At 38.5% G+C, this 15,892-nt stretch overlaps 1 protein-coding gene across 1 annotated transcript in view; it reads left to right on the forward strand.

Moving 5' to 3' along the window:
• The window catches only part of MYO3A (myosin IIIA), a 120,386-nt gene that overhangs the window by 52,287 nt on the left and 52,207 nt on the right, over positions 1-15,892 (forward strand). Inside the window, exons 9-14 of the mRNA XM_075143942.1 lie at positions 45-200; positions 9,797-9,896; positions 12,172-12,288; positions 13,433-13,537; positions 13,622-13,705; positions 14,457-14,659. Of these exons, the coding sequence (XP_075000043.1) occupies positions 45-200; positions 9,797-9,896; positions 12,172-12,288; positions 13,433-13,537; positions 13,622-13,705; positions 14,457-14,659 (765 nt within the window). The remainder of the gene's footprint in view (positions 1-44; positions 201-9,796; positions 9,897-12,171; positions 12,289-13,432; positions 13,538-13,621; positions 13,706-14,456; positions 14,660-15,892) is intronic.

Raw genomic sequence — 15,892 nt, forward strand, 5'->3', positions numbered from 1 at the left:
AACAGCAATCCCTCAATGATCATATGCTTTTTCTGCCAGCACAGGTGCTTGACTAAAGATTATGAGAAGCGCCCAACAGTATCTAGTCTTTTGCAGCATGATTTTATTAAGCAAATTGAAGGAAAAGAAAACGTGCTACAAAGACAACTCATGGAATTTATTGATGTTCATCAACAAATGGGAGTCACTGAAAAGGCAAGGTAAATGTAGCTGAAAAGTAGACCAGTTGGGACAATTTTGATACTTTCACTGTTTTAGAATGGCTAGCACTCAGACAAAGATTCACCTCTCATAACTTTAGCTGGCCAAAAAATAGGAAGCTTAATCTGTGGGATACCCTATAGAGCCAATGGAAAGAGAGGGGCATCATGATTCACACGTGGGATGAAACAATCTTTAGAAGTGCCTCCCCTTTCTCCTTTGACTCAAGATGCAGATTAGGATCCCAGTTTTCAGAAAGCTAAAGTTAGGTAAAATTAATGTTTGGCATTTTCTCACATCTGCATCGTCAGCTAATGCTTAGTTTAAGCAAGTACACTAAAAGTAACTAGTCAGGTTCCTGCAAGAATTGGATGCTACCGACTGAAAGAAGTGATAGTGGTACCAGCCTTTGTTTTGCAAACTTCAAATCTTATGTCTTATTGAATAGATTCTTTCTTTCTTCCAGTAGTATTTAGTTATATCAATTCTGCATAAATCACTTAGCACCTGATGGCTTTTATTTAAAACAACTGAAAATGGCTTGGCTCAACTTTACAATTTAAAAAAAAAAATCCAGTACACTGAAGTAATGTATCAGATGTGAAATGTAGTAGATTAGTATTGATGTACTACTGGTGCGACTTCTGTGCTTCAAGGTAAAGGATGACTTTTTTTTTTTTCCAATGGAACATAAAATTTAAAAAATGTTTTGGCATTATCATCTGTATGGAAAAAGCTTACTAAAATCTACCACATTTCCTTTCACACATATTTATAGTAACAACATATACAGTCTTCAGTTCTGATCTTGGAGAAATTTCTGTTTATTCTATTCTTTGAAGATAATTTAAAAAAAATATTTCTAAATAATTTGTGATTTTCAAGTTTTCTTGGACTTTGTGTATGTGGGTGTGGGATGAGTAGTAGTTTCTCTTTTCTGGCATTTCAGTAAAAACCTATGCAGTTGGCTTAAATTTAAGCCTCAAACTGGATTTGTATGTTCTATGTGGTGCATAGAACTTGACATTTGCTTGATCCAGAAAGATTCTAGAATTGAAATAAGCTTATCGGATGTCAGTGCTGAGCACTAAAACAGCAATATACTCCAGGCTTTAAAAAGTATTTCTTTATAAAACACAGGGAAACGTTATGTGGTAAAATAAGTCCAAACCACTAAATTATATTAATTTAAATCCTGATAACACTGTGACACTGGTCCTTTCAAAGCCTAAATAATTTTTGAAAATCAAGCTTCCAAGTCAATTAACTATCATAAGCTTTTTTACCCATTTTATAGAACTCACATGTTTGTTTTCTATCAAGTCCTGTTCTTTTTTCAAAATCCTTTCATTTTTTTCATGTAAATGCTGCTTAAAGCAAATTACATGAACCTTTTTTACCTATACAATACAAACATAAAGTGGCCCAATTTGCGTGTGCATAGAGCAGTTGAATGGCACAGGAAGAGGACGATCTATTGGCACTTTTTCCATCCTGTTTAGACTGTGTTTTATTAACTGATCACTCTCCATATGAACCAGAGTTTAATGGAATGTATTACTATGTGATGAAGTTACCTATGCTTTTACAGTTGATTAAGTGTAATTTCTGCATAAATATTCCCAAAGGAAGATGGAATTTTCTCTCTGAAAATAATAATAATTGATTATCTGAATCTGTGCCAAAAAAATGACTTGTTTAACTAAGAGTGTAATTTAAATGGTATGGTTAAACTAGTAGGTTGGTGTGTAGCGTCCATATTTCAGTTTAGCAGTTTAAAATACTAACAAGTAGGCTGATACTCGTTTAAATCTCATTTGCACTGATTTAATCAGATCTTTTCATACCTGAGATCAGTGAAGGCAGTATGAAAGATTGCAAGTAAAAATCACATTTTACAGTCACTGTACCTATAATCACTTCAGCTTTAACACGTTTATTGACTACATTTGCTGGAAGATTGTCTTTCATAGCAGTCAATGCATAAAAAGGTTAGCCTTCTGCTAAAAACAGTAAGAATACCCATCTTAATATCTATTGCTATCTCTGTACAAGCAAGAAAAGCAGTCATTATTTTCCAGTAGCTGAAATTGCGGTAAAATATGTACATCATTTCACTTCAGAAGTAATTAGAATTCCAGGCCTGTAAGGGACATTAATACAGAATGACATTTGTTTTTTCTTCTGTTGAATGATAAAAAGATTCTACAAAGATCTTTGAATTCAGTAGTCATACTTTTTTAGAAGTCTTTAAATACTAATGATATGTATCTTCTGACCTTCAATCTGCACAGAGCAAATGATGTCAACAGAAGTCTGTACAGAAGTACCATGTAGATCTGATTCAGAGTCAAGACATAGGCTGTGTAGTGACAAGTCACCTGAAGAGTCTTATCTTAAAATCTCCTGGCTTTCTTTTCTTGACTGTCCTGTTCTGGGACTGTTTGTACACTGGTGTGTTAGGGCTCTACTGTGGAATTCCTGAACTTTCACCAGTTGCTGGCAACTTTCCTTGTAAAGCTCCCTCCTGATCTCCAGCTTATGTTCTCTTGGTCCATAATTTGAAGGCATAGTTCTCCTGCTTGTTGGCACTGGGAGGCAGGTAGTTTAAGGAATTAAAGAACCCTTCCTTCCACCAGGGGAAGAAATCCTCATACCTGTGTCGTATTGTATAAATGGGCATGCCATATGCACTCAAGAAATTTGGTAACATTCACTTAAAGCTGAAGGTACAGAATCCAGTTATTTTCTCAGTATATGTTTCCTCTCTTCAAATTACACTTTATTAACAAAAATTTTGTATTTCAAAAGAAAAAAATAAAATGCCTGGAAGTTAATAGCTGAGGTCTGGCCACTGGGTCTTCTTGTGTGCACTATTCCTGTTTTCACTCAAAATCAAATCACCCTCTTTGCCCAGTGTCTGAGGTGTAATTTGGCTCTGACTGCCTTCTGCAGTGGTAGTCTGTGGTGGTTGTGATCCTTTCTTGTCATTTGCTGAATACGCAGTTGGTATAGTTCAGAAAGAAGAGACCGTGTTAGGTTATGTCACATTCTCTGAGGTTTTTGCAGAAGGCCAGATCCTCAGATCCAATCTTTGTGCACCATGCCTGCTCAGGAAGGGTGTGTGATCTCTAGGCATAGAGTGGAGCCACCCTACAGTCACCATTAGTGCCATTGTTCCTGAGGTATTTTCTAACATTGACTGAGTCATTAGGGTATTGCACTGGGCCCTCTGAACCTTCCCATTATTGTTGTTATTCTAGTGAAGAGGAACCTACTTTTAGATCATTGTGCTGCATCCTTTCCAAACACCTAGCAAGAGGAACAGAGCCCGCCTACCTCCTGAGTAACCAGAGAAATCTCAACTTATACTGATAAAACTTTTAAACAGCAATATGCTATCAATCTGCTCCAGACTTAATGAAGGTGATGGAAGGTTGTAATGGTTTTTCAGTAGCCTCTGAACAGAGTCTTATAGCACTAACATGTCCTGTGCTACCCAAGGCTCAAAAAGCATGAATACTAGCAATGACCTTCATTACAAATTCTACTTTTTGACTTTGAGCAAAGGCAATACATGTTTCTCTAAAGTCATCATTTCTCTATGCTAAAAAAAACTGTTTGCAACTTAACCTTTCCTAGCTCAGACCTCAGGTTGAAGAAATTACGATGGGAAGAGCATGAGAAAATGTCCCTTGATAGATTAATATTTTCCCATAGCATCTTGACTGAAACGTCTCTAAAATCTGCTTTTTTGGAATGATGAAGTAAGCTATGGGAGATAAGTTCATGTTAGGGAGGAGGTGAAGCAGGCAAAGTTGCATACTAAGTGTATTTAATTTGTGGCTTTGTTGTTTAGCATTTGGGTTCTCAGTGAACTGTGAATTCCTGGTGGGTGGAGTCAGGACAAGGGCCTTGGGAGCTGCCTTTGTCATGGCTGCGGCAAGAAAAGCCTGAATCATTGTGCAACTTCATAAGGTGGTATTTGCCTCTTTTCAGAGGGGTTCGTGACTCATAATCATCTTGATACTTCTTTTCCCTCAGTCTTTTCAAATTGATGAACTTTCAACTAATAGAAAAAATTCTGTTACATTCGGGTAGTATGATCTTGAGGTTTTATACAAATAAACTTCATTCTGTATCTGTTACTCCAGTCCTCAGGACCACCTAGCTCTTTAAATATAGTATTTCAATTCTTTTGATGTTGATAGTGACATAAAAGCATGATAATGGAATTTATTGCACAATCTTTAATGAAAATAAATTCTCTAATGCAGAAACAATCTCATTTGAGCCTGATCATTCACCTTTGAACACTGCTTAAGTTTCCCTTCATTTTCAGCCAATCCCTCAATCACATACTTACATTCTTGTAAGTCACATTATAGCTGTTAAAACTTATAATTAGTGATTAAAATAATTATTAGAAATGAGTGCTGCATCATATACCCAAAAACTGTTCTAAAAATACACTTCTTGCTCGGCCAAATGAGGGTAAAAAACTGCATTGTAAAGAGTTTTACTTTGCAACAGAAATAGCTGTCTTTGAAACGGCCTTCAGAACTGTCGCATCTACACCTGACAGTCAGGCTTGTAAGAGTTTTATTTTGAGTTGTTTAGCTGTCTTAATCTTGACTGCTTGTACAATAATCTCTGCAGAAATATGCAATGATTAGTACAATGTGTATTTCCTGGGAATTATGACTCATTCCAGAATGAGCTGCATATGCGAGGGATACTCACTGCACCTAGATTTCAGCAACTGACTCTGGTCCCCAGGTTAAGAGACTCATCTTTATATGCCCTCTAAATAAATATGGGAAAGAGACCCATTCTACTGCAAAGTGATTCAGAGCAAGGGCTTTTGGGTGAGCTGAATTTCGCTCCTAAGAGTTTGTCCTTCTGGATTGGCCATGTAGGGATAGCCCTGAAATCCAGTGACAGAATGCTAAACAGTTGCTCTATTTAACTATTTGGAAAGTTCAGGGAGGTAAGTTCATAGAAGTTCATGTACAACATGTCAATTTATTCACCCCTATTGAAAGCAGGGAGTACCATACAGTTTCCTTCCATGACTTTCCCTGATTGTGCAGACTTGTGTCACTTATTTTTTGGGTGTTCTCTCTCTGTCTCTCTCTCTGACTCATCCTGCCAGCTGAAAGCAGCTGATAGCAATCCTTCAAGCTCAACTCTGCAGGGCAGGCTGTAGTGGAAAGCAGGAGATCACCAGACTAGCTGGACAAAGGCAGTATAAGAAGCAGAGTAAGATAGCTCACACAAAGTCCAGTGCTGCCTTGGTCACGGTCTCCAGATGAAATCTTTAGCAGAGTAGGGGCTTAAACCTGAGACTTTGGAGTTTCAGACTAATCCGTGAGCACTTCAAGCCACTGCTTCCTCTCCTGTAACTCAGTGTGAGCTTTGTTTACCAACAGGGAGTGTGTATTCCTGCATTGAGGACACTCCTATGTAGGATGGCTATGCTGCAAACTGCTCTCAGGTTATAGAAGCAATAAAGTTTCTGGCAACACAAGCCTTATAATAAGCAGATCTCCAGTCACATACGCTTCTAGCTAATACACATCTCTATAGCAGAATAAGAATGTGGTTCCAGTCTCCTTCCATACAATACAATGGGCAACAGCAATGCCTGAATAGAGAATAGTTTACCTCCTGAAGCAAAACAGAAGTTCCTCCTGCATTCAGCACTCCCTGGGAGTAATACTCTGCAACTGCTACTTTACTGTCATGTCAGTCCACTTGCTCAGCAACTCATTTCTCCTGAAGGTGGGATACCTCACCAGGCATCGCTTCTTTTTGGAGCTTGCCCTTCATCTTCTCAGAATGGTTCTCACCGTAGGGCGTAGGCCTGACGCATGAGGGCAATAAAGAACTAATCCCAAAGAGCCTTTTTAGAGCTCTCTTATTTGCTCAGTTAACACATATTTTTCCCTGAAATTTGTTAGAGGATACAGCCATTTTGTGAGCCTATTATGAAGGACCAGTAATCTGCAGGGCCCTGCAGGGCGTGCAGTTTTTTGCAGGGCATGGTAAACCAGCACAGACTTTGGCAAACAGATTTTGCAGACCAGGACATGACCCAACCGGCTGGACATGAGCCACCTCGGAATCAAAAGCCCTGTAGCTCTGCTGGGCAGCCCTCTGCTCTCAGCAACATCTCATGAGCTCCCTGAGACTGCAGCTGGTGCTGTGCAATCATTTAAACATAGAGGAAGCATAGGTTTGTCTGCAAAGCATTGTGCAGACGCAGCTGGAGTCTATCAATACACTTTTCTAGATTCAGGTACAGATTTTGCATAGATACAAGACTATAGTTTTATTTAAGCATATTTCATCAGATACATCTGTTGAAGACAAAATTTTGATTTTGAGTGTGAATGAATATTGCTCTGTGCAGCCTCCAGAGAAATAGAATCACCAGCAATGACAGATCCTGTACAGGTTTCTCTGTGTTGCTTCTTTTCCATTTGTCACTTTTAATACTATTTGTAACTGCTGGGAGGTGTACAGCTGTTCCCACCTTCATCTTACAGAAAACTTGATTATTTTTAGTTTCTTCTTTACACCCAGACTAAGGCCAGCCCTTTTCCTGTCACATCCAGTCTGTGGATGATTCTCCAACCAGTTTAGGCAGAGTTCAACAGGGCATCATGAGTCACACTTCCCTTTTCATGGTATTTTTGGAACTATCAGGAATCTTTTAAATACATTCTGACAATTTCAAGAATAAAAAGCTGCAGTTGCCTCATTTTGATTTAACTGAATCTTGAAAGATAAGGAGGGGGAGGGGAGGTGAAGGAGGATGCAAGAAACAATGCTGCCTTGACTCATTTTCTTGTCCATACTGGGTTGATGTTTCTGGCCTTTAGCTGCTTGAATTGCTTGTCGAGCATAGCTGTAAGATCTAATGCCTCCAACAAATAATTTCTGAACAGAACAGAGAAACATGGTTATTTCAGTTCACAATGTCTATGAGCATGACGATAATGAAATTTCAGCATTGATGTCAACAGCACTGATGTGGTTTTTTTAAAGTGGTTGGAGTTTTAGCAAGTGAAGCAGTATAACTGCCCTTGAGGGGTCTGTGCCCTTTGACAGCAAAGCAGAAAAATATTGTGTTCTGCAAATCTGCCGCTCTGCTGTACTCTTGAGAACGGAGAACATAATCTGGTTTAACAAGCACTAGTGTTCTCATAATGTCAGCTGAAGAGGATTACAGGAGAATCAATTTTATGTAATTAAACTTCCCTGGCATAAAAGAGATCATTTCCTTAAAAGAAAAAAAAAATAGAAAAAGAAAAGTCTCCATGACTGGAGCATTCCCCTCCCTTTCTGCAAGGCAGTTGTTAACTTTCTACATTAAATGAACAATGATAATTGAAACAGTCTTGGGAAATATCACTCTCTCACTGATATGCAGTAACATTTTAAAAAAAAAGTGTATTCAGTGTAACAATTCCACCAGAAATGGAAAGCGTAACTTGACAGATGTCTTGTTTTGGGTCTTCCTTGAGCAATGGAAAAAATAGAACAGCAGAGCTTGATATAGTCCTGCAGTTCCCGCATCTTTCCCTCATATGCATGTTGATAGGTCTTTCCCAAAGTCATACTGATATTAGATGCATCCTGTGGACACAAAATGACCTTCAGGCAGGAACAAAGGAGAAATTGTTTCAACTGTCCAAAGTTAAATTTTCAACTGAAACTGTTAAAAAGAGGTATGGATAGGAGTGTGGATTATAGAAGGGAGAGATTCCTATTGAGGGGGTAGGATTTTGCTTGCACCTTTGGCTTTGAATGCGGTAATATCCTTTAGCTGGTAAATGCAAATCAAGCAGCAGCAGACCATGCAAGGCTGAAGAGTTAATTTAAATCTTAATATTACCACATCCTTTTTAATACAACCTGGAGGGTACATACAACCAAAAATTGTCTGACAGTGTTATTGCAAGGACAGTACTATCAGGACAGCTCTTGTGATACAAATGGGTTCCAAAGAAAAAGGAAGAAGAGGTTGGACCTAAGAAAGGTGTGATTGCTTTACACCAGACCCATCCCTTTTGATGCTGCCTGCTTCTGTTCCTGTGTGTTTTCTACTTCAACATATTTAAATACATACCAAATTACAGCCCAGTTATGAATTTATTGCAGGAAAAGCTGCCTTTCTTCCCCCACACAGACACGCAATCCTCCTGTTGCACTCTTTGTCTCAAGCATGGGAACAGGCTGCCCAGGGAAGTGGTTGAGTCACCATCCCTGGAGGTATTTAAAAGATGTGTAGATGTAGCACTTAGGGACATGGTTTAGTGGTGGACTTGGTAATGCTAGGTTAACGGTTGGACTTGATGATCTTAAAGGTCTTTTCCAGCCTAAATAATTCTATGATTCTACGATTCTATGAAAACACCTGTCTGCTTTTACTCATGCCATATATCCAAATGTCAAAGTTAAATAAAGGATTTCCCTGGTCTTGTCTGGAATCAAGGTAAAAAGTGAGTGTTTACCACAAAACAGTTTCCCTGCTGTCTCAGTTTACCAAGGTGTATGTTTGAGAGGTGCCTTCCTACCTATAGTATGAAGGGGAGTGAGGTCATGTCAGGAGACCAGATTTACTTGGTAGTCTTTCTGTGCTTGTGCCGTATTGCACATCTAAACTTGATTTAGTTTGTGAGCTCTGCTGTTACTTACCCAATTTCCCTTTCCCTGATTTTCCCCGATCTCATAAAGCAAGTATAACTAATGTGAATTGTAAACATTGCATTTTCTGCTGCTTTTCCTTTGTTCAGCAATGCCTTTACTGTTGAATAGAGAATGATCCAAGTCCCTGGGAATTTTCCTGCTAATTTCTATAAGACTGCATAAAGTTTTCTTTGGTTTGATTAAAAGAGAAAAGAAATATCATTTCAAGACAAACTTAATTGAAGTTTAACCCTGATAAGTAAAAGATCTGAAATTTTCTTTCCTTATTTCGTGCGATTTTTTTCCCGTAGAGACCAAGAAAATTCTTCTAGGCCAGTATGTATTTCACATACCCCAGTGGTTCTATAGCACTTTGCTCTACGGTGTGGCAATCTCAGACAGGCTTTAGAGGATTGTCATTACTAAGCTAGAAATGTTTCCATCCTGAATGCTTTGTCTGCATCATCCTTGCCATACTGTTTCATCATACACCCCTGGTTTTGTTCTATCCATAATTTTTATCTGGGTCATTTTTCTTTTTGCAGGTAGGTGCCAGAGTCTGACTGTTACATGCTTTATAAATATGTTCTTTTTTCCCTGTACTGCGTAGCTCCAGTCTTGCAGCAGATGTAGGGGTGTGATCAAGCAGGGATCTGTACCATGAAAAACTTCTTTATGGTATCAGTTGTGGGATCAAACCATAGATTTTGAATAGTCAAGTACAGATGTGCCGCACTAAGAAGTTATATCCTGTCCTATTATTCAAACATTCTTGTGTTTGAATTCAGAACAATGGAAAGCTGGAATATTTTGGCTGAATTGCCTTCAAGATGGTTACAGATGCAAGATCTGCTGTGTGTTTCCTTACATCAGGAAATTGCATGTCTTTCTTTTCTAGATTTGAACGTATTCATACAAAGAAAGGGAACTACAGTAAGTCACTAGTTTCAAACCAGGAAGAGGTAGATGATTTAGCAACCTTGGAGGTACTGGATGAGGTAAGAACCTCCTTTTTCACGTTTTCCTGAAGAGGGGTAGTCACGTATTAAAACACAATGGTGTGCTGTTGATTTTCAAGTTCAACTATATTGTCACAATTCAATTGTGTAAGTGTACAATGGCATTTTACCAGTTTATGCCAAATATTTTAGATGAGATTTGCTGTGTCAGGAATGGTTCTAACTCAAAACTAAAACACCTCTGCAGTTACAGCCTTAGACCAAGCAGTATTGTAGCACCATTTGCTTAACAGGATTTATATTGCTGGATTTTATTACAGCTAAATATCTAGTTTGCAATGATGTGTTAACCTGAAATTGGTCCAGGTCCAAGAACAAGCACCTTCTCCCCTGTTTCTTGGACATCTAGAGTTGTCTTAAACTGGCTTATCATTCTCTCCTAGGCTGGGTTCTCACTGACTTACTTTGGTGTGGATATGCATTGAGATCAATTTATGTCAGCTGAGGCTCTGACCTATCAATGCCTTCTGTGAACTTTTGACAAAATTATTGATACAAATCTCACTGGTTTGTCGAAGTTCGAAAATGAGTCCACTAGGAGCAGGGGAACATGCATAAGGGGAGGAAAGTCTATTGTGTTTATGCTTTAAGCTTCAAAACCAGAAAGAAGAATCAGGCCACAGCACATTATCTGCAGGTCTTAGAGGCCAGCAGTGTTGTAAACAAACTGTCATTCTTCCTCTACCGGGCTGTGCATAGACTATAATTCACATTCTCTTATCTGTAAAACCTCTCTGGTATATTGTATCTTCGTCAGTTCGGAATATTCAATGTGTCTCTTGAACTGGTAAACTGACAGCCCACAGAACATCTTCCATCATCCAAGAGCTTGGTTTAGTAGCTTAACGTTTAGCTAATACTAATTGAGCTAATCCAGACTTCATCTACTGCACAAAGCTCAGATTTAAGCATTTTTAAATATTGGGAATAGCCATATGCTACCGACTGGTTTTTATCTTTTGCCATGAAGCATGTAAACAATCTGAGCTAAAGAGAAGACACACAAAAAAACAGACAAGCCAGAAGTATATCCCGTCTCCTCAGAGGTGGAGCATTCTCAAGAAAGTCCTCAGGAAGCCTCCATCTAAAGGCATCATTTGACTATGTGTTATTTTACTAAATCCAATCCAGTTTAAAACCTCTTTCACGTATGAATGGCAGCTTCTCAGAACTGTCTCCTTTGTTGCATTCAAACTTTTCTTCCAGTTTAGATAGCCCCATCAGAAGAGCCAAACAGGAGACCTTTTATCGGTGCAAGAAATAATTTCAAAAAGGGTAGAAGTTTCCCTAAAAAATTCTGTTAATGTGAATCTGGCTACAGCCAAAAGCAAGGTAGTATGCAAAACCAAAAAGGGAAGAGTTATCAAGAGTTTTCCTGTGAAGGAAATGTAACCTCTTCAGCTGTTGAGAATTCAGGTTTTAAGTGCATTAACCAGAACACAGCGCACAACACTGTGAACAGATGGATGTGGAGGGAAAGCAATTCCTTCTGTAGTCCTCTGCTGCCGGTCGCTCTGTTCCAGTGGGAATAGAGCCTAAATATTTTCACATGTACCTCAGAATAGCCTCAAGGCTGGTTTGAATTTCTTCATCCAGCTCTATGTCCTGTTTTGATTGGAAACCTAACCAGGCACTTTACATACCCAGCTCCATATGCAGAAGAAGCTGAGGGAAATTATGTCAAGAAATTGTGTATGCCACTAATGGGCTCTTCTTTTTTCTTGGTTCAGGGAGAACTGGCTCTGCAGCAGCAAAGAACAATTACAGCAGAGACTGCTTGTTAATATAAAAAGATGCCTGATTATTTGCATTAATAGGATCCAAACAGTTGAACATCTGTGTCTTATCATAACTGAGAGTAATGTCAGAGCAGCTGCAATGGCAGTTATGAATTCAAGCATACGGCTCTTGCTTGATGAGTTATATGAAGCTGTAGTGTTAGAAATGAAGACAGGACTGTCTCATGGAAACCTTTGATTAATTGAATTAAAGCAGTACTTATTAATTCATTTTTCTACAGGTACTTGGGGATCTGTAAGTATATATTGTTCAAACTGCGTTTGGACACAAGAAATTAAGAATGCTAGTGTGTTTGAAAGTGTTACTCACTTTTGATCATGATCAGTTGTATTCCTGACTCTTAATACCTTCCGTCTCTATCCTCACTCATTGTAACTATATAAATATGTTATAGATTTTCCTAATATTCTTTTTTTCCCCATGTGATTCCATGTTCCTATTCTTTCTCCATCAGAATACAGTAACAGAGCAGTTGCAGAAGGGTTACACCAAGGATCAGATCTACACGTATGTTGGGGACATTCTCATCGCTGTCAATCCATTTCGGAACATAGATATTTATTCTTCACAGGTGTGAAAATCTAGGTTTCGTTCTTTCAAACTAGCACTGATTTTCCATTAAAATATGAATATTTGTGTTAAGTATAAAGTAAGACCATTCTTGAGATTTACTTCAGTTCACTCTGAAAAACAGAATTACCAATACAGTTGTCCCTTCAAGTGCATGTTGACACACATCCTTACCATGTGCTGAATTTCAGCACAGAAATGAGAATCTCCAAAAAATTTAATTTCTGATATCTTTATGTCTATAGTGTAGATCATGTCTATATCATGTCTAAAGTGCAAACAGCTGTATCTGAGCAAGTCATCCATTTTAATCAAGGGATGGAAGTGGGATTTTTGAGGTATTGTTCTTCTAGTGACTTTCAACATTCATTCTAGGATGAAATAGATTGTGCTAAACTTCATGAGATTTGTTGACTAGAGCCCCACAGAGTGTAAAGGCGCTAGCTGCCCATAGCAGCTAGTTCAGAAGTAGTATCTGTACAGATAAGTGCATTTATTCAGGTGAATCTTACCCCTCTTTGTGGGAGGGAGCATTCCTTCTCATCCACTTCCCATAAAGAACTTCTGTGAATGGCTGGAGGTAGGAGCTGGGGGCATTTCCTCTCAAGAGAGCTGGGGAACCATAGCTATTTGATTGATCAGACAGTTCACAAAGCAACCCTGTAAAATTTTAACTTTTGTGAATTTGCCTTTCCATTATACAAAAGGGAACAGATATGAAAGCCTGGTCATACAATAATTTGGCATTATTAATTATCAGATACTACAGAAAAGATCCTGAGTTTTGACATCAGTATCATGCAGAAATACTAAGAAGATGTGAAGTACAAATAAAATGAAATTGTTAGTTGGTCCTTGATGTCTGGCAACATTCAATTTTCTTCTAATAATTTGAGTTTCTAATAATTTGAGTGTAATCAGGGCTGACATCATACAAAATTGTGCTTCATCTTTTTTAGCAGTTCTTATAGTACTAAGTACTACAGATTCATGGTATAGTTAGTGAGTGCAGGAACAGCTCACACAGGAAACATCACTGCTGGTAACTTCAGCATGCTGTGCACTAATCTGAAAATAAAACTAAACTCTGATTAAAAAAAGTTGTTAAGGGACGCTGATAATGCTTTCATTTTTCTTACGCTTAGCATTCCAAACTGTATATTGGAGCCAAACGGACTGCCAACCCTCCTCATATTTTTGCTGTTGCTGACATAGGTTATCAGTCCATGGTGACATACAACTCTGATCAGGTAAAGATGAGGTGTCTTAATCATACCCTTTGCTAGGCTGAGCGATATGTAATGAGCTCAGAGTCATGCTCTTGTTCTCTGCAGTGTATCGTTATTTCTGGAGAAAGTGGAGCTGGCAAGACGCAAAGTGCCCATCTTCTGGTTCAGCAGCTCACTGTCCTGGGCAAGGTATGTTTCAAAGGGGATACCTCTGTAAGGCTTTGCTATCCTAGGCTTAATTGGCTGAACCTATGGACAGGGCATTGGTAGGGGAGCAAGACTGCAATACATTTTCCAAAGAACTTCTGTAAGGTCAGATTGGAACATGATGCTGATCTATCTACCCCTTCCTCCCTCCTGAACTAGGGTCACTTGACAATATTTTGGGGATTCCGCAAGGAAGTACCCACTGCAGCGAGGGCTGTGACTTAGTCTGTCCCTTGTTTAATTAAGTGTCTTCAAATCACCCAAACTGTACTAAATAAAATACTCTTCTAGCTTTTCACCTCCTTCCACAACCAGATTGCTGTCAGTGGGACATGGTCATTCTGGGAAGTGACCACCATAATTGTCTAAATAAAATTGTCATGTCCTAGGTGAGATGCAAGCAGTATGGTGCAGCGCAGCAGTAGGCAGATGCTAACAAGGATCCTAAAGGTAGGCCGGCCATCTCAGAGTGCTGGACCACAGAAATTGCTTAGTTCTGGTGTTGTCGTAATGTGTGTTATCTCTTCCAGCCAGCCATTAGTTCTGCAGATTGCTATATTCTGACAGGTTTCATGATATATACATGCCTGCCTTTCCATATGATTCACATGGGAATGGCTGCCCTGATGATGTCACACTTCACAATACCAACTAGAAGAGGAAAGAAACACTTAAGAATGGATGTATTCGAATGATTACTGATAATTTTAAGCAATATCTTTTTCATATCCAGGCTAATAACAGGACTCTACAGGAGAAGATCCTTCAGGTGAATAACCTTGTAGAAGCGTTTGGGAATGCAGGCACTATCATCAATGATAACTCGAGCAGATTTGGAAAATATTTGGAAATGAAATTCACTTGTGGTGGCACTGTAGTAGGAGCTCAGATTTCAGAGTATCTCCTTGAAAAATCCAGAGTTGTCCACCAGGCAGTGTAAGTATAAAAATTATATTTGACTTAATTTGAGGGTTACAGAGTAGGCTACAATGCAGGAAATTATCTTGGATCAAAACACGAAGATGAATAAGTTACTGGGATTTTTTCTTATAGACGATATATGAATAGCTTATAAATCTGTAAGCTAGCTGAAATCTACTCCTGATTTTTTCTTTCATTGCCTCCTAGGTTATTTAAACAAATCTCTTAAAAATGCATATGTGATATATAAAGTGTATCAGAATGTGTAAAGAATTAAAAACTTTCTAATAGTTCAGTTATTCTTCCACAGTTTCTTTGTGGAAGTTTGAAGTACTGTGTTAAGTATATCATTTGGATTTAATTCCTCTACGTTTCCTCTAGTATTGTAGGGGTTTTTTGTGTTTGTTTGTCTGCAAAGTACTCGTTTTCCATTTTGGAGCATCTAGTAGGATTTGGTCATAAAGGGTTATGGACCAAATGCAGAACAGATCCATTTCTGTCATGGGTGTATCTCGTAATATAAAATGACAGAAAAATTAAATAGCATTTCCAATTAATTTAAATTATTGACATATATTTTCTATCCTAATATATAGCACATCCAGATAAAAAATATTTTGGCAACTCCATTTCTGCCATAATAGCAATAGGACAAACAGAGTTTGAGACAAGGAATGTTGTCACTGATTTAAATTTTTCCCCTTGCTGTTCTCTTACTCATTTTTACTCTTTTTGTAGTTCAGCATGACCTTGTTGGCCTGTTGTACATTTGTGACACGAAGAACAACTAAGTATCACTTGGAATGTTTCAATAAACAATTTAAAGTTAGAGGCAACTTTATTAAATGGTGTTTTTTTCCCCAGTTGAACATAAGCACAGAAACTGCTTTTTCAGAATAAAATCAGCTTTTTCCTTAAAATACCACTTTTTTTCATAAGTTTTCATGGGTTTGTTCTGTGGCTGTCAGTTTGTATTTATATTTAGCCACATGCTGAGACAGGAGGTCGGCAAAGCATTTACGTGCCTCAAATGCTATTTAGGTAGGTGTAGATGTCTGAATTCACAAGAAAATGCCACAGACCTGTTTAGCGTGAGAGCCACTGTAGGAGGTTAAATTTTGAGGCATGAACTTCCAAGGGCGCCTGAAGCTGTTTGTGTCAAGCGTGTTCTTCTCTTCACTGAGGTCTCTCTGTGGCTGATCCATATGGCCATGCCAGGGCAGAGAACTGGTATTCAGGTACCTGCAT

Source organism: Calonectris borealis, chromosome 2 (genome assembly GCF_964195595.1).
Source record: "Calonectris borealis chromosome 2, bCalBor7.hap1.2, whole genome shotgun sequence".
In the NCBI taxonomy this organism is placed as follows: Eukaryota; Metazoa; Chordata; class Aves; order Procellariiformes; family Procellariidae; genus Calonectris; species Calonectris borealis.